The sequence below is a fragment of the Triturus cristatus genome, chromosome 9 (assembly GCF_964204655.1).
Source record: "Triturus cristatus chromosome 9, aTriCri1.1, whole genome shotgun sequence".
NCBI lineage: Eukaryota > Metazoa > Chordata > Amphibia > Caudata > Salamandridae > Triturus > Triturus cristatus.
This window is the reverse complement of record NC_140592.1, coordinates 1,033,239,972-1,033,265,486: the sequence shown is the minus strand read 5'-3', so window position 1 is coordinate 1,033,265,486 and position 25,515 is coordinate 1,033,239,972. Positions and strand designations below refer to the sequence as shown.

The 25,515-nt window shown below is 45.9% G+C and overlaps 1 protein-coding gene across 1 annotated transcript in view; it reads right to left on the bottom strand.

Annotated features, from left to right (window-relative positions):
* HGSNAT (heparan-alpha-glucosaminide N-acetyltransferase) overlaps positions 1–22,774 on the bottom strand; it is a 507,378-nt gene extending 484,604 nt beyond the window's left edge. The window contains exons 1-2 of the mRNA XM_085626788.1: positions 22,582–22,774; positions 959–1,074 (exon numbers count right to left, since the gene is read on the bottom strand). Coding sequence (XP_085482914.1) covers positions 959–1,074; positions 22,582–22,693 — 228 coding nt within the window. The 5' untranslated portion in view covers positions 22,694–22,774. The remainder of the gene's footprint in view (positions 1–958; positions 1,075–22,581) is intronic.
* Positions 22,775–25,515: the final 2,741 nt, after the last annotated feature.

The window sequence follows — 25,515 nt, the reverse complement described above, 5'->3', positions numbered from 1 at the left end:
GTTAATGGTTTGTAGAATCTTATCTTCTCTTCTCCACCAAGAGAGAGGTTAACATAGCAATGGCAACAGAGGCTATGAATATTATGGACTTGTGAGTTGAGGTTTGGTTCACTCTACTTCAGTTATGTAGTTTAGCCTTATGGATCTTTGAGATAGTGACTAGACATTTTTATAAGGCTGTTCCTAATAAGTAAAAAAAGTGAAAAGCAAAATTGTCATGTCATTGTCCTTAGCACTTTCTGTTGAGAAAATTAAGACATTTTGCATTTGCCCTGGATACATACCTTTCATTCAAAGAACACATTGCCAAGAAAACCAAGACAATATGGTTCAAGACTTAATTCTCTCATGTGTATGGGACAATTGTCTATTCAACAACTTACCACCTCCAAATTGAGCCCCCTAAAAGCCAAGCTATGCACTGAACCACATCTCAAATGCCTAAAAAGATTTGGCTACATTGCCCCAACATTGAAGGAGCTACATTGACTTCATCTTCAGGCTCACATTGTCTTCAGGACCGGCTCTATCACGTAAAAAGCCACCAGTAACAGCACTCCAACAAATGTTGATGATAGAAGAACCATCTCTGTAGGGTAACATTTCACCATGAACTAGAACATCACTAACATGAAAACTGAGACATGAAAAAAACAGGTGTGCCTTCATCTATACACCTACGATCTGGAACAACATTTCTATCAAGATCAGACCTACACTTCAGACCGGAACAAAACATATACACAGCTACAGACAATCCTAACTCCCTACATGATAGCGAATAACCATCCCCTATACACATTGCCTCTTTGAAAATGATCAAGGATCGAATGCCTGGACTTCAATCTTGTTTATCACTCCATTGCTACCGAGCTGAGTTTGCGCTTTTAAAATACGTTTTTTTCATGCTTACATTAAATCTTTGTGTTATAACTTTTGAACTTTCCGGCTTCTTTACCTGGTAACAGTGATCAGACAGCCAATAGATGGTCACATCTGTGCTCAGCAGTTCATTCTCAACAATAAGCAATGCTTCATCAATTTTCAGGTGTAATGGTTTCTTTCTGAGCAAATCTGTCAATAAAACAAAAGGAGAAGAAATAAGCAACTGTGGATATCAATAGATTCAAGAAACAGGTCATGGAAAATTTAAAAACATAACCATTTACAGAGCCAATGATGTCCATTTGTCAGGAGTCACATAGCATTCCTTAAAGTCGGTCTGTAAGGCCTGCGAGACCCTGGAGCAAACTTGTAGCACCATCTCGGTGTTAACTCTGTATTGGGCAAGTAATTAATTTCTTTCTTACCTACATACACATCAGTAACCTAGCAACATAAAACATTTCTAGTATGTAGATAGCTCGGGCAATCAAAGGAGCAGTATTTAATCTTAATTACATAGAAAAGTAAAAAATGGTTACACTAACAATGTTGGAGAAACTGAAAAATAATCTTTAAAAATTAATGTTTTCTTTGTGATTATTCTGGTCAATCTATTGAAGGCTCGGTCTCAGCAGCATGTGTCACACTATTCTACATTCACAGATGTCACTGTATGAAAACCATACAACACATGTTGGTTGAACATAATTCATAGGACCGAGAAAAGCCTTAGACTCAGCCCTGCAAAATATGTAATCAGACAATTAATGTGATGTAAAACACAGTAGATGGTGGTAGATGTGACTTACCAAAATCCTTAACTCAGGTGTACTTCATGTGTGCTTACAATGTTTAATGGAAGTAATTGTGAGAACATTCAGTGCTACAACATTTACTTTCAATGTTTGACATGCTATATATTTACCAAGGCAAAGTTGGACAGGCATTATATTTCCCCAAACCTCCCCTGCAATAACGTGGCATTATGGGTATTCCCAATTTTAGGTAGTTGGCAATAACCTATTTTGAACTTTCAAAGCTATTTTTTAGAAACCCGTTGTTTTTCTGCATAGGATAGTTATATATATTTTTTGTACAACGAAAGTCACTATGTGCTAGTTCTGATGTAGGCTCTAATAATGGACAAGGTACAAAAAAACTCTGCACGTGAGGTATTCTTATAACTGAAAGAGTCGGAGAGATATATTGACACATTCATTTCACAAAAATAAATTATTATATTTTAGCAGCTAAAGGAATTTCTACTTAGTAGATTTTTATTTTTATTGATAACCAACTTTATTGGGTATTTAGAAGCCACGAGTGGGTAGCGCAAACAAGGCAAACAGAGACACACAATCGATTACGGCAGAGCCCATACAGAGATGAATCGTTGAGCCTCTCCGGGTCTACATCATGACTGTTACAGATCACAGGTGCAGCCATTTTCCCCATACCCGACTATATTTTTGGGGACAGTCTCTTGCCTCAAACACCACCTTCTCCTGTTGGGCGCACCAGTCAACTCCACGTCGCCACTTAGCGACGGTAGGGGGTGTGGGGTTCATCCATTTTGCCGCTATTTCGCGTTTAGTGACCAGGGGGCTGTGTTAAGGAAGGCCTTCCCGGCCCTGGTGCCGCCAACGCCCTCTGCTATCCCCAGGAAGATCAGGCTAGGGGAGAGAGGGACCGCCCACCCCAGGACCTCTGTTAGTTCGCCCACCACTGCCACCCAGTATGCTTGTATTAGAGTGCAAGACCAGACCATGTGGAAAAAGTCAGCGGTCGCGGCTACGCATCTAGGGCAGGTGGCATCAGGCCTGAGGCCAGCTCTGTGTAAGTGTAGGAGGGGAAGATAAGCTGCATGGAGATAGCGGGTCTGTACAAGTTGCAGTCTGGAGGAGATAGCGAGTTCGCGGGGTGCCTTCAGGGCGTCGCGCCAGTCCTCGTCCTCTAGTGTCCCCACCCAGTCCTCCCACCAGGTCCGTAGGGGACAAAGTGAGCCAGGGGAATTTATTATGAGAGTGCGATAACTTTTTGAGACACCTCCCGGACCTAAATTACCCATTAGGATTTTAGCTTCAAGTGGGTTAAACTCCGGGAGGGGTTCTGGATTGCGTATGTGGGTATGGAGGGCGTGCCGGACCTGAAGGTATTTATAGAATTGGGAATTTGCAAGTGCAAAGGATTTTTGTAGGTCAGCAAAGAAGAGTATATGGGTCTCCGCCCACACGTCCCCCAGATGGGAGATCCCAATGGAGTCGCAGGCCCGGAAGCCGGCAAGCGACGCCACGCCCTTCAGTAAGGTGCCGTGCCATAGGGTAGTTTGTTGTGTAAGTTTGGCATTCCATTGCGTATGGTACAGGGCGGCGCGCCAAGCTACCAGTACAACTCATGTAACCGGGGGCATGCAGGCGGGGATTGGGGCTCCGAATAATAGTGCCTGTAGAGCGAGGAAGCCCAGCCGTCTGAGTTCTAACCTATAGGCCGGGTCAGGCCACCCTCCGTTAAACCAGTCGTGCGCCACGAGGAGTTAGGAGGCTAGGTGGTAGAGATATAGATTGGGCATGCCCATTTCTCCGTCATAGGGGCCTCACTGGCAATAGGCAAGGGATAGCCACAAACGTGTGCTTCGCCATAGAAAGATGCGGGCGTCACCCTCCAGTCTACGGAACCATGATTTTGGAAAGGAAAGTTAAGGAAGATGTAGAGGAAGTGGGGAAGGATCATCATTTTATACAAGGCTATGCGAGGCATCGCGTTCGGGGGGAGGTTCCGCCCCTTAGTCAGGTCTGTTTTGGCTTATCGGAGCAGCGGTTGTAAGTTCAGGGACCAGGTGAGTTTGGGGAGGAGTGCCACGCAAATGCCCAAGTATTTGAAACTCAGATTGCAGAGGGGGATTGACGACTGCCAGTCGAAGCAGTCCCTCGACGGAGCCAGAGGAACCAACACCAATTTGGCTGGGTTCACCTTCAGACCCGAGGCTCGCCCAAAGGTCTTGAGTAGGAAAGAGCGCAAGCCGCTCTGCGCAGGGTCCGCAAGTAGAACGTCATCCGCATACAGGGCGATGCGGTCTTCATGATTGGTGTCCCATCGCCATCCTCTGTACAGCTGGTCGCCATGAATGAGCTGAGTTAGTTGAACGGAGGTCCTTGAGGCTGAGGACAATAGATGTACCCCTGATGGATGGCACGACTTAGAGTTAGGGACCACTGGAGGGGCCCACAACAGCAGCAGTTGGGGGGTGGGATGGGAGGGGGGGGGAGTTCCCTGAGGTGGGAGGGTAATGCTATATTGAGTTGGATGAGGAATGTAGCTGTTGGGACAGAAAAGCAGAGGCTCCCATGGGGCATGATCCAGGCACCGCTGTGAGGCGATAGTTGTGTTACATTGCTTAACTGTCTATATATGCCGCCCGGCCCCCGGGATGTGGGCTGAATGGCTGTGTGCATTACTGAACCGAAGAATATGATCGGAGACTGTAGGGGGTGCCGGTTGCCCCGATGGTTATGTTGCTGAAAATGTTGCAATAAAAAACATGTTTAAAAAAAAAAAAAAAAAAAGAAAATGAATGAGCTGAGTTAGAGGCTCCATTTCTAGGGCGAAGAGCAAGGGGGACAAGAGGCAGCCCTGCCTTGTGCTGCATCGAATGAGGAAGGGGTCAGACAGGACCCCAATCACTCGCACCCAATCCCTGGGATGGGAGTATAGCACATTGGCCATGCATCGAAAGCGTGGGACAATGCAGATCCGGGTTAGTACTTTGCGGCGATAGTCCCAGTCCACCGTATCAAATGCCTTCTCAAAGTCAACTAGGAGCAGGGCCAGGTCAGAGGGCAAGGAATGGCGGTGGGCAAAGGCCACATGTAGAAGCTGGATATACTGTTGAGTGCTTCTTCATGGCATGAAGCAACACTGGTCTGGGTGGACGAGTGTTGGCAGTACCCTTTTCAATCTGTTGGCCAGGATCTTTGCAAAGATTTTCTGTTCACAGTTGAGCAGGGAGATGGGACGATAGTGGGCACAGGAGCTGGAGGGGCATGCACTTTTTTGGAATCACAACTATGGTGGTCTAGGTCCTCTGGGAATGATTCCTGTTGACACGTCTCCCTAAAAAGCTCGAGGAGGTGAGGGAGCAATAAATCCTGGATTTTCACGAGGTATTCCATGGGGAACCCATTGGGGCCTGTAGTTTTCACCGGTTTCAGCCCTGAGAGTGCGACCCTAATCTCCTCCAACATGATGGGATCTTCCAGTGATTGGGAGTCCCCCGAAGGGAGGGAGGGGAGGCCGACCGCATCTAGGAGGCGATCGCTGGCCACCTCGTCTTTATCTTGTGGTACCGAGTACAACTGCTCATAACAGTGAGCGAAGGCTCGGGCAATGTCCGGTACGACCTGATGCGTGTAGCCTGTCTCGTCTCTGATCTCTGGAACTATTCAGATGGCCTGGTGATGGGAAACCAGCCAATACAACATTTTCCAGTTCTTATCGCCCCAACCATGAATGTTGGCCATTGACGCGCCCCAAAGGTGTTTTGCCGCGTCAAGGAAGTGCTGGTGTATGTCTTCTCGGATAAGGTTCAGTTGGTGGGTAGTGGCTTCTTTTGAGTCAGAGAGATGGCGGTGCTCCAAGTGAACGGCCTGGGCCTCTAAGTGTGTGATAAGGTAAAGGTGCTCGCGTTCTCATGACCTGACCCAGCCCCTCTTGAAGCCTCGGATGGTGGCTTTGCTGGCGGACCAGATTGTACTTACTCGGGCCACTGTTCCGGAGCTGGTAAGGAAGTTGGATTGAAGTTCTCCTCTCGGGCCTGGACCAAGGTTTTGTCCTGTAGATACCACGCGTTGATGCACCACATGGGTCTCTGCATTGTGTGGTGACTGCCCAGGTCAAGGAGTGGGGGGGGGGGGGGGAGTGGTCGGAGATCCGACTGGATAGTATGTCAATGCGGGTCAGTGCCTGGCAGTCCAGAACCGGTAGGAGAACCAGGTAATTACGTGAGTGGGTAAGGTGAGCGGCCGAGGTGTGGATGTTTACCCACAGAGTGTCGGGTGCCAGGACCGCCAGGCATCACAGAGGCCCCAGGCGGATAGCCAGTCCGTAAGAAGCCTGGCTCCAGGCTGTCGGAAGTGCTGGGCCCAGTACAATCATGGGTCAGTGCCAGGACTGCATTGAAGTCCCCGCCTAGCACGGTAAGACCATGTGGGAGGCGGGCGAGGAGCGTTAACAGATCAGTCAGGCAGCCTACCAGTGTGGGTGGGGGGCGTAGATGGACAGCAGCACAACCACCCGTCCCTCAGGGTGCCCTCCAGTGCCATGAAATGCCCCTGGGGATCATGTGAGACATCTGAACTACTAGGGGGAAGGAGCGGTAGCAATGGATGGCGACCCCCTTTGCTCCCCACGAGAAAGGGCCTGTCGTAGCCTTTGAGGGAGAGGAAGGGACAGCACTCACCCTGAAGGTGGGTTTCTTGAAGGAGTAGGATTTCTGGTAGGTGGCAGTGGCCAAAAGCGAAGATCACTGAGCGCTTGATCCGGTCTAACAGGCCATTAACATTCCATGACAGTACACTGATCATCAACGGGAGGGGTCAAATGTGGTTGCTGGGTGAGTTGCGTGCCCGGAGGGGGCCATGGTGAAGGCCTGTCTAACTGTGAGGCAGGCATCGAGGAGGCTCTAAAAGTGGCTTGTATCACTGGTTTATAGGATCTCGAGTGAGTAAAAAGTGTGCTTGTGTCTGTAGGGAAAGAAACTTCGTGAACAGTCAACATATAACAAGGACCCCCCCCCAACTCCCGCCCCACCCCATACTTCTACCCCAAAAGCATCTGTCGCCAAAAGAAAAGTAAACAGTAGAGTCAACATGAGTTTGCCAGGGTAGTTCTACAGCAAGGGTGACAATGAACCAATTTGAAAGCAGGATTCAGAAAGCCAGCTGCTGCAAAATAGTGGATGCATGTTCCAGTTGGAGTGATATTGACACAAAACTGTGGTGCCGCAGTACAGGTCAGCGGGGGGTTCAACCCCCACGTCAGGCAGCACAACCAGTTCCCCGTCAGAGGCCTGCAAAGTATGTGGCTGCGGGACAGATCAGAGGCTGATTAAGGGAATGGAGAAGGTTTCAGGGAGGGAGGCGGTGAGTGAGTCCCGCCTCTAGGGGTCAGCCCCTCCCTTTCTAGAAGGTCCTTGGACTGAGCTCCCGCATTGCGACACGGTGATAAGGAAGGACTCAGTGGGGAGGCCAAGCGCGTCCCACCGCGGCGTCTCCTAGAACGACGGTGACTCTCTGTGAAATGCCATCTGGGGCGTGCAGCCGAGAGCAAAGAGGAGCCTCGGACATCGGCAGAGGAGGAGGGATGCTCATCAGCCACTGCCAGGCCTCCTCAGGTGAGTCGAAAAAGATGGCTTTGTTTCCGAAGACTACGCGAAGCCGGGCTGGGAAGAGGAAGCGATATTGTAATCCCAAGTTCCGCAGTTTCTGTTTGACATCCTGATAGGATCGCCTGCGTTGCTGGACCTCCCTGGTGTAGTACGGGATAATCATGACTTTTCTGCCATTATGCCGGAGGTCCAGCCTGGCACAGGCCTCGCTCAAGACTGTGTCCCGATCACAGATGTTGAGGATATGGATGATAATCGGTCACGGGGGCGCCAGGAGGGGGGCTTGGGGCCAGAGAGCGATGGGCCCCATCAATCATAAACCATGGAGACAGACGTCTCTCGGGCATCCAGGACCTGAGCCACTTTTCCATGAGGTCTGCCATTCATGGCGGAGTCGTGTCTCCGGTGGACTCTGGGACTCCCACGATTTGGATATTATTCCGCCGCGAGCGGTTTTCTGTGTCTTCCGCTAGTGCATGCAGCGAGGAGACCTGGGTTTTAAGGCTGAGAATGTCATCTTTGACCGTGGAGATCCGGGAAACCGTCTCCATGACCCTAGCCGTGGCGTTACGTAGGTCCTGGCGAAGCAACGCCACGTCTATTTTACTTCTCCAACTCTGGCCTCCACTGCTGCCTGAGACCTGGATCGCTTGTAGGATAACTGAGAGGTCAGTGGGAGGGGCCTCAGCCTTGCCGTATCCTCAGCACCTGAGGGGCCGGCGACATTGCCAACGGATCTGGTAGTGTAGTGGTCTATTGGCCTCTGTGATGATGCAGGGCATGAGGCCTTGTCCTGCCCCATGATCAGTGTCCCGCCGAGCCCCCACCAGGCCCGCCCACAGCGACGGCATGTGAGGTCCCAGAGAAGGCAAGCAGAGTCACCAAGAAGCCCCACGTCAGTCAGCGGCGTCACCACTCCCGGCCCGGGTGGCAAGGAGGGGAAGAGGCCCTCCAACGAGCCTGTGTCTCACATCGAGCCGTGAGGCAAGATGGCCAGTGGGTTGATCAATGTGGGGGAGAAGGATTTCTGGTCAGACTGTGGGGACAGGGCAGATGACAGAAGGCCCCGCCACCCCCACTGAGGCAGAGCAACACCCGCGGGCTCGGGGTCCAGGGGGAGCCAGGAAGAAAAAGCAGCCACCAGGAAGGCACCCAATCAAGGAAGGCAGGGTGACAAAGCAGCCGGTGTGGCCACGGCTGTGTCGCAGGGGGTGACCATTCGCCCACTGCAAGTATTTTTGTGGGGCCATCACCTGCAAGGCCCCACATCGCCGGATCAGACCTTTTTTTTGCGTGGGGGAGCCACTGCCTCCGACGCCAAGTCAATTCCCCTGTGGCGGCTCAGGTACACATCAGAGCGGCTCTGTCGCTCTAGTAGGAGGTAGGGGCGTTGGGGTGCCAGCACCGACCCTGCACCGGCTTGTGCAGCGTGGTCGTGGGTGAGTGAGTCAAGGTAGGGTCCTAGGAACTCAGCGGTTCGGGGAAAAGCCCCCAGCCCCATAAACACCCCCAGTACCTGAAGCTTGCTGATGTCTGCAAAAGTGGGGGATCGCTGGTTTCCGGTCGCAGTGGAGAATGGAACTGTGTCAGGCAGCAATGTGAGGGGGATGTGCATTGGCGGCAGATGGGCGACACTGCACCCACCTGTGCAGCGGAGTCAGGCGCGGGCCTCCGGGATGTCTGTCGGTCTCCCCCTGGGCCCAGGGAGATAACAGAGGTGCGGCGGCGGCTCAGGCTCGCTGGCCGCAGCAGGAGGTCCCACAGGTCATTCCCGTAGGACTGGACGAGGGAGGAAGAAGCGCTGCTGCAGTCAGGTGGACAGCATCACCAGGCCTCACAGGCCGCATCCGACCCCAGTTGCCCTCGGGGGGGCCTCTCTAGTCCGATCAGGGTTTGCGGGAGGCGGTCCCACACCCCCTCCGCATAATCCCTGGTCTTGCCTGTTGTGGCCCGCTAGCGCCCGGCATGCCCCTCTGCCGTGCCACAGGCCCGGCCACTCTCTTCAATGCGGCGCTGTGATCAAGGCCACCGGGAGGGGCTGGTCATCATCGGGTCCATCCGGGGCCCCTCCGAATCAGGTACGTTGAATTCCAGAGGCAGCAGCAGCTGACATCTCAGATGCTCAACGGATTAGGGTGGTTTGTGGCGGAGCTTGCAATCTAGGCGACCGCCATGTTGGTCCTCTTGGCCATGCCCCCATAGTAGAGTAAGCATATGTTTACGCAATGTTTAAAGATTTGGCATGCAAACCCATTCTGGTGCCCTCCCATGGGATTAAGATTCACCACAATGCTAATGCGACACAACTCTATCTGAAAGTCTCCACAATAAAAAACATCCACGGACTCAAAATCTGCTATGCTCTTATCTAAGGCAGCAACCTAACCATTTGCCTCAAGTTTAACCACACTACAATCAACATAATTCTTACCATCAACAGCACCAGGCACACCTAGATTCAGAATGGACTCTGATATGAAGTTGAATAGACTCACAACTCAGGTCTCCATAAGCACAAAGGCCTTTATTTGTGAATGTATTTCCCCATTATCAGGGCCATTGGAATTATACAATTGTGAGGCAGTGGCATTTTTTGTATAGTTATGGATTTGCCGCATTTGTCACATAATCCATCATATGCAGCATAATCTGGTAAGTGTAAGAAAAAAATAGTTTCGACCTCAAACGGTTCAAAGGTTACTCAAAACGCAGCAGCACGTGCTGCAGTGCAGTGGAAGGCACTTTGCAAGAGTTAAGTAGTCTCCTTTTTAGGTCTCGCCTGACCCAGCGCATGCGCTGGTCTGGCGAGACTTATTGAGAGGGCTCCAAAAAGTGATACCAGGCAAGCCTAGAGCTACAGTGCACGGGCACGCGCGCCGCGCTTTACCACGATTACTTTCACTTTTGCAGCCGCTTTGATGTTTGATCGCGATCACTTTCACTTGTGCGCCCGCTTTGCATAGCCAATAGGTCTCGCTTTTGGGACCTTATAAGTATTTAGTTATGCAACTGTTGCATGGCTAAACACTTATAAGGTCCCAAATGCGAGACCCGATTGCTGTATTTGTATATTAAACTGGTACTAATGAGATGCAACCAATGCCAAGACAGTGTAAAAACAAGCATTTGCAATGCAATTGGTCTCGCATTTGCGTGAGTTTGAGCTATTGGCATTGTAAATGTCAATGCCTTTTATTTATGTGTTTTGAAAACCTGCAAGAGGTGCATAAACATGCACATTGTACTTAGAATCCTTGCTTACAAGAAGCAAAGCTGGCAGTAACTGCGCCTCTTTTACTGCCAGTCTGTGGTGCTAAAAGTTGTTGAGTTGGTACTGTGCTGAGGTAGTGGTGCGCTGATGCTGAGGTGGGGCTGCGTTGGAGGTGTGCACTGATGCTGAGATAGTGCTGTGCAGTGCTGATGTTAAGGTGGTGATGCACGGATGCTGAGTTGGTGATGCATTGGTGGTGCACGGATGAGGAGGTGGTGCTGTGTTGATGGTGAGACTGTGCTCAGATGATGTTGAGGTATGGCTGAGTGGTGTAGATTCCCTCACCACCACTCTTTAACAGTGTACCTTAAGGCTCCATAACCACTAATGTTCAGATGCATTTAATTAGCTATAAAGCGCCACACATACCAGTGCAAGGTGTCAGAGCACTTTTCGTCACACACACATTACACAGAGACAATCAATCCTAAGTGTATAAATTAGTGTAAAGGAAATGTTACATAACACAGAGGACTACAGGGTGTAGGAGTTACAAGTCATGCATATTGTTAGGCAGCATTGCTAAAAAGTGCTTGGGTCCCAGAAGCACAAACTCAGAATTGCAAACAGAACACCATAGTTGGGGGTTATCTTAAATAACAAGCATTGGCATAGCCAATAGGTCTCGCCTTTGGGACATTATAAGTGTTTAGCCATGCAACAGTTGATGTTGCACCAAGGATATTGTGCTGCATAATTAAATACTTATAAAGTCCCAAAGGCGAGACCTATTGGCTGAGTAAACTGTTACCATATTGCGCCGATAGCCTGGATATCCCCTTCTTCTGGGAAGCGAGTGATTGCTCTAGGCGGGTGTTCAACTATTTAAATTTACTATACACAAATGAATCTAATGTGAACATCCTAAACATATCGCACAAACCAACACGGGACAACCAAGCAGGAAATCTAAAAGTGCATCTAGGCATAAACTTGCAAACTCCACACGCCCATCAATTACACTTACAAAGAGGAGCCAATTCTATACAATTCAGAATATTACTATCTCCCCCTCGAAATCCCATTCATAAAAAGACTCAAATAGAGTCTGTAAACACTGGCATCACAGAACACATTAAAAAACACCACAGTCTTTGCTAAGGCAAACCCCCTTAATACACTTAGAGCTACTTCGACGAATCCTTCCATTCAGCAGAAACAGTGCAAGCATCCCTCCTTTCAGCAGAAACAGTGCAATCATCCCTCCTTTCAGCAGAAACAGTGCAAGCATGCCTCCTGCATGGGACAGGTACACTAAGGCAGCAGCAGTGTAAGCTTTCCCCCATCACAGGACAGATACAAATTGTGAAGCAGCCGTACAAGCTTTGCTTCCTCACAGAACAGGTACAGTCTTTCATCGCTCAGGGAACATGTACAGCTAAGTCATCAGTGACATATGGGTTACAGATAGACTTCTGAGGCTGGTGCTTAAGTTACTAAGACAAACCTGTAGGTGGATGAATGAATGAATAAATGGGTGTTTTCGGCCACAATATCTCACTTAGCCTATGTAAAACGTCGGGGTCCTGAAAGCCTCAGTCACTTGGAGACCTGCTGTTTGCGTTAATTTGGTTTCCCACATATTAAGAAGTAGCCATTGTGTAGTAAGTAATAGCTCTTTGTAGTAGCCCAGCCACAGTGTAAGCCTATGTGCTCTAAAAAGCCACAACGTTGCCAAACTCTTCAAATGGTTTGAATGCACGTGCACTAGGCACTATGCAGTCTCAACATCTGTGCTGCACCTGTTCAAAATATTGAGGGCCGCCACTGGCTAAGAAAACTCAAAACAAAACCAACATGCTGCATAAAGCGCCATGCACACACAAGTTAATAAGTAGCGCTTGTATTGTGTAATGTTATGAGTGCTTGTCATAATTTTCTGGTTATTTTGTTAATTTTTGGAAGAAAAGAACTCAGACATCGGGGGCTAGGGGCTTCATATCTGAAGAGATACATGTACTTCACCCAGTGTCAGTAGTAGTACTTGAACGTATCTGTGCTGTAAGCAGCAGCGTGCAGGGCAAGGTGAGGCGGAAGGTGCACTCCCCAGCTCCGTCACATCCTGTTACTCTGGCATCCCAGGAACACTCAGGCTGGCACGGTGCCTTCAGCCCTCGCTCAGCGGAAGGCGGGTGGATAATGCCTGAACTTCTGACCCGAGCCCCCACGGGGACTCAGCAGATGCAAGGGCGCCGGTGCCCCCAGGACATGCCAGGAGAGACAGGGGCCGCTGACACCGATAACCGGCTGTGTCAGCTGCTGCCCACCCGGCCTGGATTACAGCTCTGGGCAGGGTTCATCGGCAGGCCGCTGGGGCTGCGGATGCGTGAGGGCGGCGCGGCCCCTACGCCTCCTGTGGGGGCACGGGAGGTGCGGAAAAAGAGCCCAGAGGGGGGATTTCTTGGTGGTAGAGATAAGTGTAAGCATTTGTTTGAGAAGGGAGCAGGGAAGGGAACACGGAAAGAGGGCGCAGAGTTGAGAACGCGGTAGAGAAGACACTGGGGGCAGATGAAGAACTAAACTGAACAAGCTCACGAGTGGTGTGCGCGCACGCGCCCCAGCGAGAAATCTGTTTGAATTATCGCACACACGTCTGGGCACGAAAATTCGAAACAGATGGTGCCTGTGCGGGTTACCGCAAGCAATAGGCCACACACGCACAAGCGTGTGGTGAGCTTTTTGAAGCCCCCTTAGAATAAGTCTCGCAGAGCAGCGCATGCAAGCTGCTAGGCGAGACCTAAAAAGGATCAATTTCCATCCAGATGAACCCTTTTTGCAACTTTAATATCTCCTCTAATAATTACTTTGCAGTGCATGCAGTTCTTTGATGACAGTTATAAATTAACTGTTGGGCTTTTAACTTATAAGCTGCAAGTAACAGAAGAGTAGTAACCCATTGACCTATTTACATTTTATGCATGGTACACTTTCTTTGCAGCCGGCATATCAACCCTCTTGCTACCTTGTAATGAGTTAAAACTTCTTCCACAAGACAACTCTTGTCTCTGCAGCAAGAACCTCAATCACCGGAGTTATCTTGACATTTTATTGTCTGGAAATTGCAAGAGGCCAGGAATGTGTGGAGTGCTTTTAAAAGCAAAATAAACTCGGAAACATTGCCCCTTTGCAGTCAGTATCCAGTGAGGTAGCACAGCCCTTGTGTTGGCCCTGTGTTCTTGTTCTGCTTGTATTTAATGTTAAATATGCACATTTTAAAGGGGACATTTTTCCACAAGGAAACATTTTGGCCTCAGAGCAAAACTGATGAGGAGAAACTTCCAACACCTCAGCCAGCAGCCAAGCACAAATCCTGGAGGGGAGAAAAAAAACACACGCAGCAGGCATATTAAAGTATTTCAAGTTGTGTTTAAGTTTTGGTTTAACTTTTTACATGATTTAGAGCTGCAATAGCTAGAAAACATGTCTGGCTGCTGCTGCCTTCGGACATGAAGGACAAGACGGACAAGTCGTGAATGCTGCAATAAAATGTAAGCAGTTACGTCTGAGTACCCACTGCGTAACAAGAGGTTAAAAACATCTTGTTACACTGTTGATCTGCTCGTGGGGGGGGGTTGTTACCCCCCCCCCCCCACACACACGAGCAGATCTACAGAACAAAGTCTAATGATATTGTACTAAGTCCCTGCTCCTTGGAGGAAAAAGAAGGGACAAAGAGGCAGGACTGGCCACTAGTAAGCAAGGATTTTTAAAGGACATTGAAACAAACAAATGAGAAGCAAGGAATGGCATTTGGCCCACAGAGATATATGTATACTAAAGTATACAAGAGGTTGTACGCTTACGCTCGACCTAATTACACAATAATTAATACGATTACAAAATGAGCCGCATTACGCCGCACAATTTGCTTTTTCTTGCTACATAATTTACTCAACCCTGTCTCATAATTTGGACCGTCCCTGCCACATAATTCCAGTAGCCCTACCCATAGATAATGTGTAAAAACTATTTGATATATCAGGCTAAATTCACTTGTATGTATCATTCACAGCAAATTCTCCACATCATCAATAAAACACAAACAGCTTTATATCGGCTCTCACTTCTGAGAAAAATAAAACGGTAGAAGACTGTAAACATCAAGTATGGCATGCAGTTGTGCTGACATTGATGCTTAGTTTTGGGAAATAGCAGTACAGGTTACTTGCTCTAATTTGTACACTGTCAGACAATCTGTCGTTCTTGAAAGAAGGGGGAAATTGTATGGCGATTCAATTGGATAGAAGGGATAATGTAGTTTGACAGCAGTGAAAATGATACCACTGCATCCATTAAAGCATGGGGCCGTTTCTCCCAACATCCTAATAAGATGGCAGATGGAGAATGTGGTTAGCTGCTCAAAATGCTTTTACATCTAATTAAGAAAAAAAGCACAAACTACACTTTTTGTAGATTTAAAGTCCATCAGTGGCCTAGGGTTGCCACACCTTTCTCAGAGAAAAATACCGGTCAAATGTTTACATTTTCTTTTTCTGGAATAGCCAAGAGCCAGCAGGTAAAAAAGAATCTGTGTAAATTTTTCAGTGGTCTTTTGTAAATTTGCAATTATCTCTCTGATTACTTTAATACTCATTTAAAATAAATTACATAGTTCTCAGGGGCTTTTTAATTTATTTTTCTCTGTCTTTCATAATTAGATTTCAAAAGGGGGAAAAGTTCTAGATTTAACTAGGGCATGCTCATACAAGTCTATGCCAGGTGTTTAAGCCAATGAACTAGCTAGACATCTAACCTCTCCTCAGTCTTATCTCCAGGCTTGAATCATTCAAGCGGACCTGATTTGGCCACATAGCTTCGTATGGTAATCAGCCTGGACACATTTTATTTGCACAATAAAAAAATCACAACATTTCAGGATTTTCACATTACAGGATTCTGAGCACTTTGTATTAAATGTTTTTGCAAGATACCAGTAGGAGGCTGTTTTGGCCAGAAAGTGACCCACTAAGAAACAATTTCTTCCCTAACCAGTCTTCTACCAGTATGTTGCACGATTTCTTATTCATTTTATCAAGGTGAAAATTGTGAAGAAAAAATGGCAAAATACCAGAGGACCACATTTTGCTTCAAATCGTACTTTTATTTTTTTTTAAAACTTCCTTGGAACTCTCAAAATTTCAGACAAATAATTACACAATATATAACATACCCAGCACTACACAAACAAAATTAGGAAACCTTAGCTATTTTTTGCATGCAGTTTTACATAGCACAAACTTGACCCTAAGATATTGGAGCGCTTTACATGAACACCAGTTACATTGCACAGGGTCAGATTATCATTTTTCTATTTAGGCACAGGGAGATTAGGTGATTTACCCAGAATCACAGGATGTTGAGCCGACGGCAAGACATGAACCTGGAGCCAGATGTCCGAAGCTTTTTTGAGTTTGCAAACAGCCCGATTCTTGCGACCGAAAAAAGCTTTTTCAATGTTCAAAAGGCAAATTGTGATTTTGTGTTTGAGAGCCAATTTCGATTCGATATTTGCAAGGGGCTTATTTAGGGTGTCCCTTCAAATACCGAATTGCAGTGGTATGTATAAATGTTTTGCGACCAAGTTCGGGTTGCAAAACAGTAATACTTTTACTACCAATTCATAATTGGTGGTAGCCCATTTGCATGGGAGAAGGGGTCCCCTCTGAGAATGTTAAAGCAAATATTTTTTAAAGAGCAGACAGTGGTCCCGCCGACCATTGCCTCTATTTTAAAAATAACGTTTTAATGTTTAATTTTCTTTTTTGAGATGCATCCGGTTTTTCTTTAAGTAAAACAGGATGCATTTTTAAAAAAAATACTTTATTAAAAAGCAATCACAGGCGTGGTGGTCTACTGCCTTTAGCAGGCCACAATATCTGTGATGGCTGCGATTCCTAGTGGGTCAGAAATTGCGACCTACCTCATTAATAATCATGAGGTACGTCAATTTGCGACCCACTAGGAATCGCTATTCTATAAATAAAAGTCATACATTCGGTATTGCAAATTCCAAATTGCTATTTGGTAAGAATCGCAATTTGGAAATTGTAAGTCCTAATGTTGATACACCTGGCCCCTGGTTCCTTAGGGCCAGATGTACAAAACTTAGGAACTGCAATTTTTCAAATTGTGACTCTTACCAAATAGCAATTAGGAAATTGCAATACCTAATATAAGAAACCTTAGAACTATTAATTAGTGATTTCAAGAGGGTCAACATCGACCTACCTCATGAACATTAGTGAGGTAGGTAGTAGTTTGCGACCCATTAGGAATGATAAGCATCACAAGGATGGTGGCCTGCTGGGGTCAGTAGACCACCATGTCTGTGATTTTTTTTTAATAAAGCATTTTTTTTTTGAAGCACAGACAATTTTCCATAGGGATCCCACGTTGGACACCAATGTTGAGGAGGATGAATGGGTGTAGCACTTCGTCAACATCTTTTCGCCCACCTCCACTCCTGCCGATATACCAGCCGTTCTACCTCCCAGGATGAGGGCAACTCTGCCATTCTCGGTCATTGAGGTTAGGAAGGGGCTAGCAGCATGCAGTGCCGGAAGAGCCCCAGGTCCGGATGGGGTCCCAATAGACTTGTTTCAGGACACTTATGACCTTTGGGCTCCTTTACTGACCAACGTTTTTAACAATATAGCAATAGTAGGTCCACCCCCTCTCATGGAAAACAAGTATAATTATTCCTATCCATAGAAAGGGGGTTAAGAGTAGCCCAAAAATTACAGACCAATCTCCCTTCAAGACACCACAGCGAAACTCATGGGTCGACTGCTTTTATCTAGGATAGAGGCTTTGGTAGTTGATAAGGAAATACTAATGCAGTCTCAGTATGGTTTCAACAGGGCAAAGGCACTGTAGATCAGTGTCTGACCATTTCATTGATTGTTGATAAATATACCAGGGCTAGGGGTGGGAAAATCTATCTTGCCTTTATGAATCTTTCAGCAGTGTTTGACTGTGTTTCCCACTATAAGCTCTGGCATATTATGGAAGAGATGGGGATCGACCCTCCAATAATTGATTTTATCCGGCAACTATATACTGATGCTTCAGCATCGGTCAGATATGGAAAAAACGGGGAATGTACCCGCCCTTTTAAGATCCTAAGGGAGGTAAGGCAGGGCTGTGTCCTTGCGCCATTCCTATTCTCCATCAATACGAAAGGCGTGGGGAAGGCCCTATTGGGCGTAATCCCCTATCTCCCTGTGTTCAGACACAGGGAGATCCATCCAGCTCCCAATTCTGGCATATGCAGACGATGAAGTCCTTATTGCCAGAACAGGGATAGGGCTGCAACACCTAATGACCACCTATGCGGCCTTCATGAACTACCTTGACATGAAGGTTAATCAGTCAAAAAAAATTGTAATCATAGCCGAGGTAAAACATCCCATCTCTACACAGAAACAGGGAAAATTGAAGTGGTTGAGTCTTTTCCCTATCTTGGGGTACTTTTTGATAAGAACCAAACTTGGTCACGCCTAGTTGATGCAAGGACCATGGGCATGGAGAAGAGCTTGACTGCACTAAAAGCATTTATGTCTAGGATGGGCATAAAACCTCTAGTTGCTGTCAAACATATCTATCATGCGAAAACGAAGTCCGCGGCCACCTATGAAGCGGGTGTTTGTGGCTCGGCACACATTGAATCATTACAATCCATTGAGGACACATTTTTTTAAATCCCGGGTTTCTCTCCATTTAACTATGTACTGCACTTGGAGTTGGGTTTACCATATATCACAGACTTAATCAGATTGGCCCCTCTGCTCTTGTGATTTTCCATCTGGCGGAGGAACACCGTTCTCCTAACACAAAATATAATAAGAGACTGCCTCAGATTGGAAAACTACAAGAGAATTAGATGGATAAACTATGTCGAGCAAGAATTGACTGGGTTGGGGTTAAAAGATTTGTTCAAGGATCCAATGGCTTGTAGGCTGATGGCAATGCAAAGATTAGTGGACACATTTATGCTTAAGGCCCAATACACACCAAGGGAGAACTACAGGAAACAGATAAAAGTGGTTGATAGGTCAGGATTGACTATCTTAGAAGGTGGATATCCCTACTTAAGGGAGGTTTCAATACTGCAACACAAGTCATATTACTGCAGTTCCGTTTACATTTGATACCACTGATGCTAGGGTTTCCATCAAAAAGGTTTAACCATTCAGATTTGATTAATTGTCCCTGCGATATGAACTCTGCCCAAACTGATCTTCACCTATTGTTTTTCTAAGGTCACTATCACAAGGAAAGGAAAAAGTGCATTGCACCGATTTTAAAGAGCCACAATTTTGAACAATGCAGGGTCGCATTATTTTTCTTAAAATCATTACCCGACCATCCAGTGTGCGTCTGAGTAGCATTATTCCTTTGGGCCTGCTTGAAAAAAAAGAAAGTCTCTGGGACCATAACTTTCTCTGGCACTTTCTGCCTTAGCTCCCCGTATAAACAAAAAAAATATGTCTTTTAATCACACACAGTATTTTATTCTATATTTTATCTGGAATTATTTTGTATGTATATACTGAAACTTACAATGAATTCTGTACCCTTTTATACATCTCTTTTAAAAATGATGAAATGTTACTGTATGTCACCTATGAGAACAATTTTTAACTTACTGTTGCCTATGTACTTTTATGATCTTATTTAATAATGATCGAATAAAGTTGTACTGGACTGGACTGGATCTGTTTCAAAAACAAAAAATGAAATGTTTCAAGTTTCATTTTTAGGTCTCGCCTGAGCCAGCGCATGCGCTGCACTGCGAGACATTTAGTAGGTGGGTTTTCAAAGTGCTACCCCATGCTTTGGCTGGCCTAGCGCTTGCGTTCATGCGAGCGTGCACGCGCGCAGCCGCCATCTGTCTTTCACGGGTCATTAAGTGCATCGCGGTCGCGATCACTTTCACAGCGCAGAGGCGCCATCTGGCTTTCCACTCACTCTCCCTGTGCGCGCACGCATCACTCATGTGTTTTTTTTATTTTATTTTTGCCGCGCACACAACTTCGTGTTTACTTTGCAGGCGGCAATAGGTCTTGTCTTTACCATAGGCCTGTGTCTTTTCATTCCTTGTTGAGCGCCTACACTCCTCTTTAAAAATAGCTTTCTCACCAACTATGCACTTGAATCAGAAAAAATAACATTTCCCGCATTGAACCTGATGTTTGATGTGTTTTGTTAAACGTGCTTGTTAAATCCCCCCGCACAGGGCGGCGTGTGATGCAGAGGTGTTTCTCGCTCGAGGATTGTCAGTGTTACCATACTGACAACACTGATGGAGCACAGTGTGTCTGTGATTGTTGAAACCGAGAGAGGTGTGCATTTCCTTGGTAAATCTCTATGACAGTTATTAGACCACGTCGGATCCAAACTTTTTTTTAAATAAATGTGACCAGAAACACCACAGCAGGTGTTCGAATTTCGTCTGCGCAGGACGTCGGGCAGCCCCGAGATCTGCTGTGTAGGTTTGGCGAAAGAGCAGGCTGGCACCCTTGCTCTACTAGGCTCCAACTTCGCCGATACATGATCGAGGGGGGGCAGGCCTGACCTGCTGTCTGCCCCGCCAACCGCAGCAAACAAGCGGCAGGGCAAACCGAACTCATCTCAGGAAAACCTGCAGCAAAGCATGTTGACGAAGACCCCGCGGAGGGGAAAACACACGGACTTCTCTCCTGCCTACCTCCACATGGTTATTTTGTGGCACGCAGGGCCGCTTTGTAGCATGGCGAGCTGGGCCCAGGGCGCCATCTTCAGAGGGGCGCACGGAGCGGCCTTTATTAACAACAGCGTCTCTCTTGACACCAATGATGCAGACTAGACTGGTTTTACTCCCTTTTACTTGCCTCAGGTGCTGTTCTACAACCCACCCACCCCCTTCCCGCCCCTCCTATCTCCCTCCGCCCCACCACCCGCCCACACACATCAACAGCACCATTCGCACCAGCAACAACTCCGCACTAGCGTGATCAAGCTACTGCTGCGAGTGACTCAATCACACCCATGAGGGTGTCAAGGCGCGGGGGATATTTTGGGTAAGTGCCAAGAAGTTTGTGCTCAGAAGTCAGTCAGTGCTTTGATGTGTGATTGAACTGTGAATAATTTTATTCACCAGCTGCAGCCAGGGTGCCAATTTTCTTTCTGCCCACGACGCTACATTTCTTTCCGCCCAGGGTGTTATCCAAGAGCAAAGGCCGACTATGACCGCATATTATGCCATTCTGTGCGAAGAGCTAATAGCCAGGCAAACTTAAAACAAGCATTTGCAATGCAATAGGTCTTGCATTTACGCGAGTTTAAGCTACTGGCATTGTAAATAACAATGCCTTTTAGTTATGTTTTAAAAACTAAAACAAAAATAAAAGGCATTGTCATTTTCAATGTCAATAGCTCAAACTTGCGTAAATGCGAGTCCCATTGCATCGCCAAATCACTCACCATAAATCATTCGCCATTACTCAGTTTCAATAACTCACTCACTAACATACTCTCTCTTGCAAACTATCACTAACAAACTAACAATAATTAACTCTCAAAAGAAATCGCAAAAAATTACTCTACCAATCACTGCCAAATACTTAAGCACTCTCACTAAGTAACTTACAATCTCACTATCGCTCACTCTATCTCACTAAATCATTCATACTAACTCACTGTCACTAACTCACTCTCACTGACAAACTGTTGAGATAAAATCTCTCACTTAACTAATATCGCAAACAAAAGTCTCATTTGTACTGACACATTTAATCACTAGCTATCAATAACTAAAGAACTAACTCTTCCTATCACTCACAATAACTACATCACCCACTCTCGCTCACTTATTTACTATCACACTCTCTCTCAATAAGAAACTCTCAACCTATCTTTCAAAAACTAACCCACTCACTCTAAATAACTAACTCTCTAACTAACTATCACATACACATTCACAGTTGCAAAATCTGTTACAAAAACACCCTGTATCTCTCAGACAATAACTAACAAACTCACTATAAAAATAACTCATTCTCACTAACATACTCTCACTAATAAACTTTTTCACTCTCAATAACTCAATATCACATTATCACAAAAACTACATTAAAAAAACACTCACATAAAAAAAATTACATATCCAATAGGTCTAGCCATACACACATTATACCTGTTTACACATGCAAAGAGTAATTTTGTTGCACCAATAGCATTAAACTGCATAACTACATAATTAAATGGTCAAATAAACAATACCTATTAACTATCCATTCGCATAGCCAATATGTCTCGCATTTGGGACATTACAAGTATTCAGTTATGCAGCACAATTATCGGTGCTGCAACAACAGCAATGGTTGCATAAATAAACACTTATAAAATCTCAAAAGCGAGACCTATCGGCTATGCCAATGCTTGTTAACAGTAGGCATTGGTCTGCGGAACCACTGACTGCTCTTAAAAAATATTGTTTTGTACTTTCTCAAAGGGGAAGGTGTCTCACAGGGGGGGGGGACCCCTTTCCATTTATTTGCAAATGGTTATCACCATCTTTCAGGAGTAGGTAAAAAAAATTATGGTTGAGACTGTAACTCGGTAACAAAACATTAATACATAATACTGCGATTCGGTATTTGGAATAGTAACCAAATCGTAATTTGGCTTGTGTACATTTCAAAATATTTTTTGTGACTTCTAGCAAAAGCCTCCTGGCCCCAAGTTCCAAAGTCGGCATCTGTGGCTGTAACTCCCCATCCTCTCCCCAACACTTAACACCTGGGGGCTGGAGGCCCAGTTCTATCCTAAAATCTCAAATTTTGGCTCAATATTCATGCAAGCCCAATACATTTCAAACAGGACGATCAAATGTGAAACCGTTTCAACAGCTTAAATAGACATTCTTTAACGTTGAACAAGGACTACTAACACCGGAAACAATAACTACGCATGTGCGTACAAGTACAGCCCAGGACTACGTTGTGCAGCCAGGTAGGGTGGGGCCACCCAAATCACCACCAAAACTGAATGCCTTACTTACTGTTCGGCTGCAGCGGCTTATAAAAGCCCTCAGGGGGCAGCGCGGCACCCACTGTCAACAGACCAAGTACCAGTCCGCTGACAGAACAGGAGCTCCAAGCAGCCAGCATCATCCTCACGCCCTTCACACCTCCAATCCTTCTGCTTTCAGTCTTTGCTGTTCCGCCTATAGAGCTTTCCTCCTGTTGAACTCCGCATGATGCTCGCAAAGGCTGCGGCCATCTTGGAATGGCCAGGACGAGATACGTTCAAACGTTGGAACATCGACGTCGAAAGTCTTGCAAAAGGAATACGGAAAAATCTATTGACTTCTCCTTAAACCTAAATTGGTTCGAAGAGTATTTTGGAGAAAAGGTCTTGCAAGATAAATACGGAGTATTCCATTGATTTGTCCTTAAATTTATATTGGTTCGAGGAGTATTTAGGAGACCGAAAGTAAAAAAAAAACATTGGCAAAGTCGGCACGTCTTGGCGGCGCTAATATGCGGCGCTGCGGCTTTGCACATGCTGTTTTCACACTTGCCTTCGTTTTTCGTTTTCCCTAGGGACAGTCCGCAGCCGCCTTATGTTACAAGACTTTAAGGGAGTTGCTGGTAGAGAGAATTTTTAATTTTATATTTCTTCTTTGCATGAGTTCAGTTGGTCTTCTCCACATCAATCGAGATCACGTTAATATGTCTCTATTTGGTCTTTTGATTTCTACCATCTCAGAGCATTATATGCACAAAGGAGAGATAAGGGCAACGAATCTCCAGTTGGCCAAGGGACCCAGATGCCCTCAAGTACATCCATGCATGAGCAAATGGGATTTGTGCTGTTTCAATACTAGGAAGGTTGGATTTGTGCTTTTTCAATACTAAGAACGTTCCTGCCCTGAGGGATACAGGTACTCTTAAGTGCCTATGGTTGAGAGGTAGTATCTCAAACGTTAAGAAATTCCTGTTGGTGCCAGTGTACAGGTTTGGTAGCCAGGGGAAATTACTCTTGAGTATAGATTTGAGTTAGAAGTCTGTTAAAGAGACAGACACTGGATAGTATTTGAATGAAGTTTAATGTCTCCAAGACGCACCACCAACTTAACCAGCCAGCCTGCCGGTTCGCCAGTCTCCAACTGCCTCACACGAGACTTCACCATGGAGATAGAATCAACAGGCACGAGCAAGCAATAAAGTTCATCAATACATTATAACACATCCCCTTTACCAAAAATACAAAAGGAAAGAAAGAAAAGAAGTAAAAACAAGAAGAAGAAGGTGAATAGAAAAGGAAGTAGAAGTGTGTAATAAGGAGAACAAAACAACAGTGCATCATTTTATCACAGAATAATGAGATTGTATCAGTTCATCACATAGTCTTTGAAATATCTAGGAGTACAGCGAGATCTTAAAGGAAAACCTCGTGCATGTGAACTTGGGAGGGCATTTCTTTCCGACAAACTTGGTCCAGGCAGATTACCACCAGGACATGAAGGATGCAGTGATTATCACCTCGGAATCTTACCAGGCGAGACATACTCCACTTACTACCATCGTGAACCATCACACCATTCCATTTTACGGAAGTTATAACAAATGGGCCCATAAATTCAGAGACCTCTTTCTTGTGCCACCTTGGTTTCTTTATGAGCACCCACTCTCAAACCCTCCATTTCTTGGCCTTCACTCCTCTAATTGTTTAAAACTCAACTCCAGCAAGACCGAGGTCATAACATTTGGAAACAATCCTTGGGTGTGGACACCGGAGTGGTGGCTGCTGGACCTTGTTCTGTGTCCAGTACCCACAAGAAAAGCCAAAAACCTTTGAGTATTGGTGGACAACAAACTTACCATGGGGGAATCAAGTAAGCACGGTGATTTCAGCCTGCTTTATGGTTCTTAGAATCATAAGGAAAATTAAGATCTTCTTAACCGAGAGCAATCTTAAGACAGGGGTGACGGCCCTTATAATGTCGCGTTTGGACTATTATAATGGCCTATATCTTAATGTCCAAAAACAACATATGAGCAGGCTTTAACTAGTCCAGAACGCAGCGGCTAGACTGCTGTCTGGAACAGCGAAGTTTGTTTTTGTGAAGGGAGAACTTAAGAAATTGCACTGGCTCCCTGTAAAGCAAAGAACACACTTGAAAGCATTATGCACCGTCTTTAAGGCCATTATTGGAACTGGTCCAGAGTTCCTGAGGCGCAAATTCCAATGGTATGTTCCTGGCAGAATACTACGGTCCACTGCTGCCAAAAAAGGGCAAGTCCCCACATTTAAAAAAAAACAATTGGAGAGGTAGAAGTTTCATTCTCTGTGCCTCTAGAGCTTGGAACAAGCTTCCTTTTCATCTCAGGAATGCCCCGGATCTCCTCTCTTTTCGAAAGGGCTTGAAGACCTGGTTCTTCTCTCAGTAGCATACATTCAACTTCCCCGGTAACCAGTACTTAGCGCCAGGACACTCCAGGGTAACCGTGCGCTCTATAAGTGCAAATAACATAACATATAACATTTCTCAAAATCAAATCTTTCCTTGTATTTGTTTTGTTGTCTAAATTCTAGCATCAATCTCTTCCCTATCCAAACCACCTCCCCATTTTGCATGATGTTTTATTAATTTAATTAATTAATTAATTATAATCGAACTAATGGATTGGAGTGATGTGGAAAATATTTACCAACCTTACTAATGTATGAATTATACGTGGGATTTGCATTTGCATGGCTAAATTAATACATGAACTAAATTTCGTACGCATACTAAACATAGACAATTGGGATATTGCAGGATATATGTCGCTTTTATGATGTTTTTGTGATTCGTGCTTTATTTAGTAAGTATAAATCGCACTGAGTGTTGCTTTGGCTAGATAAATACATACACATATGGGTATTAGCGAGGAAATACCATTTAATTAGTCATTTTTATGTATTAATTACGTTTTTGTGTGTTCTT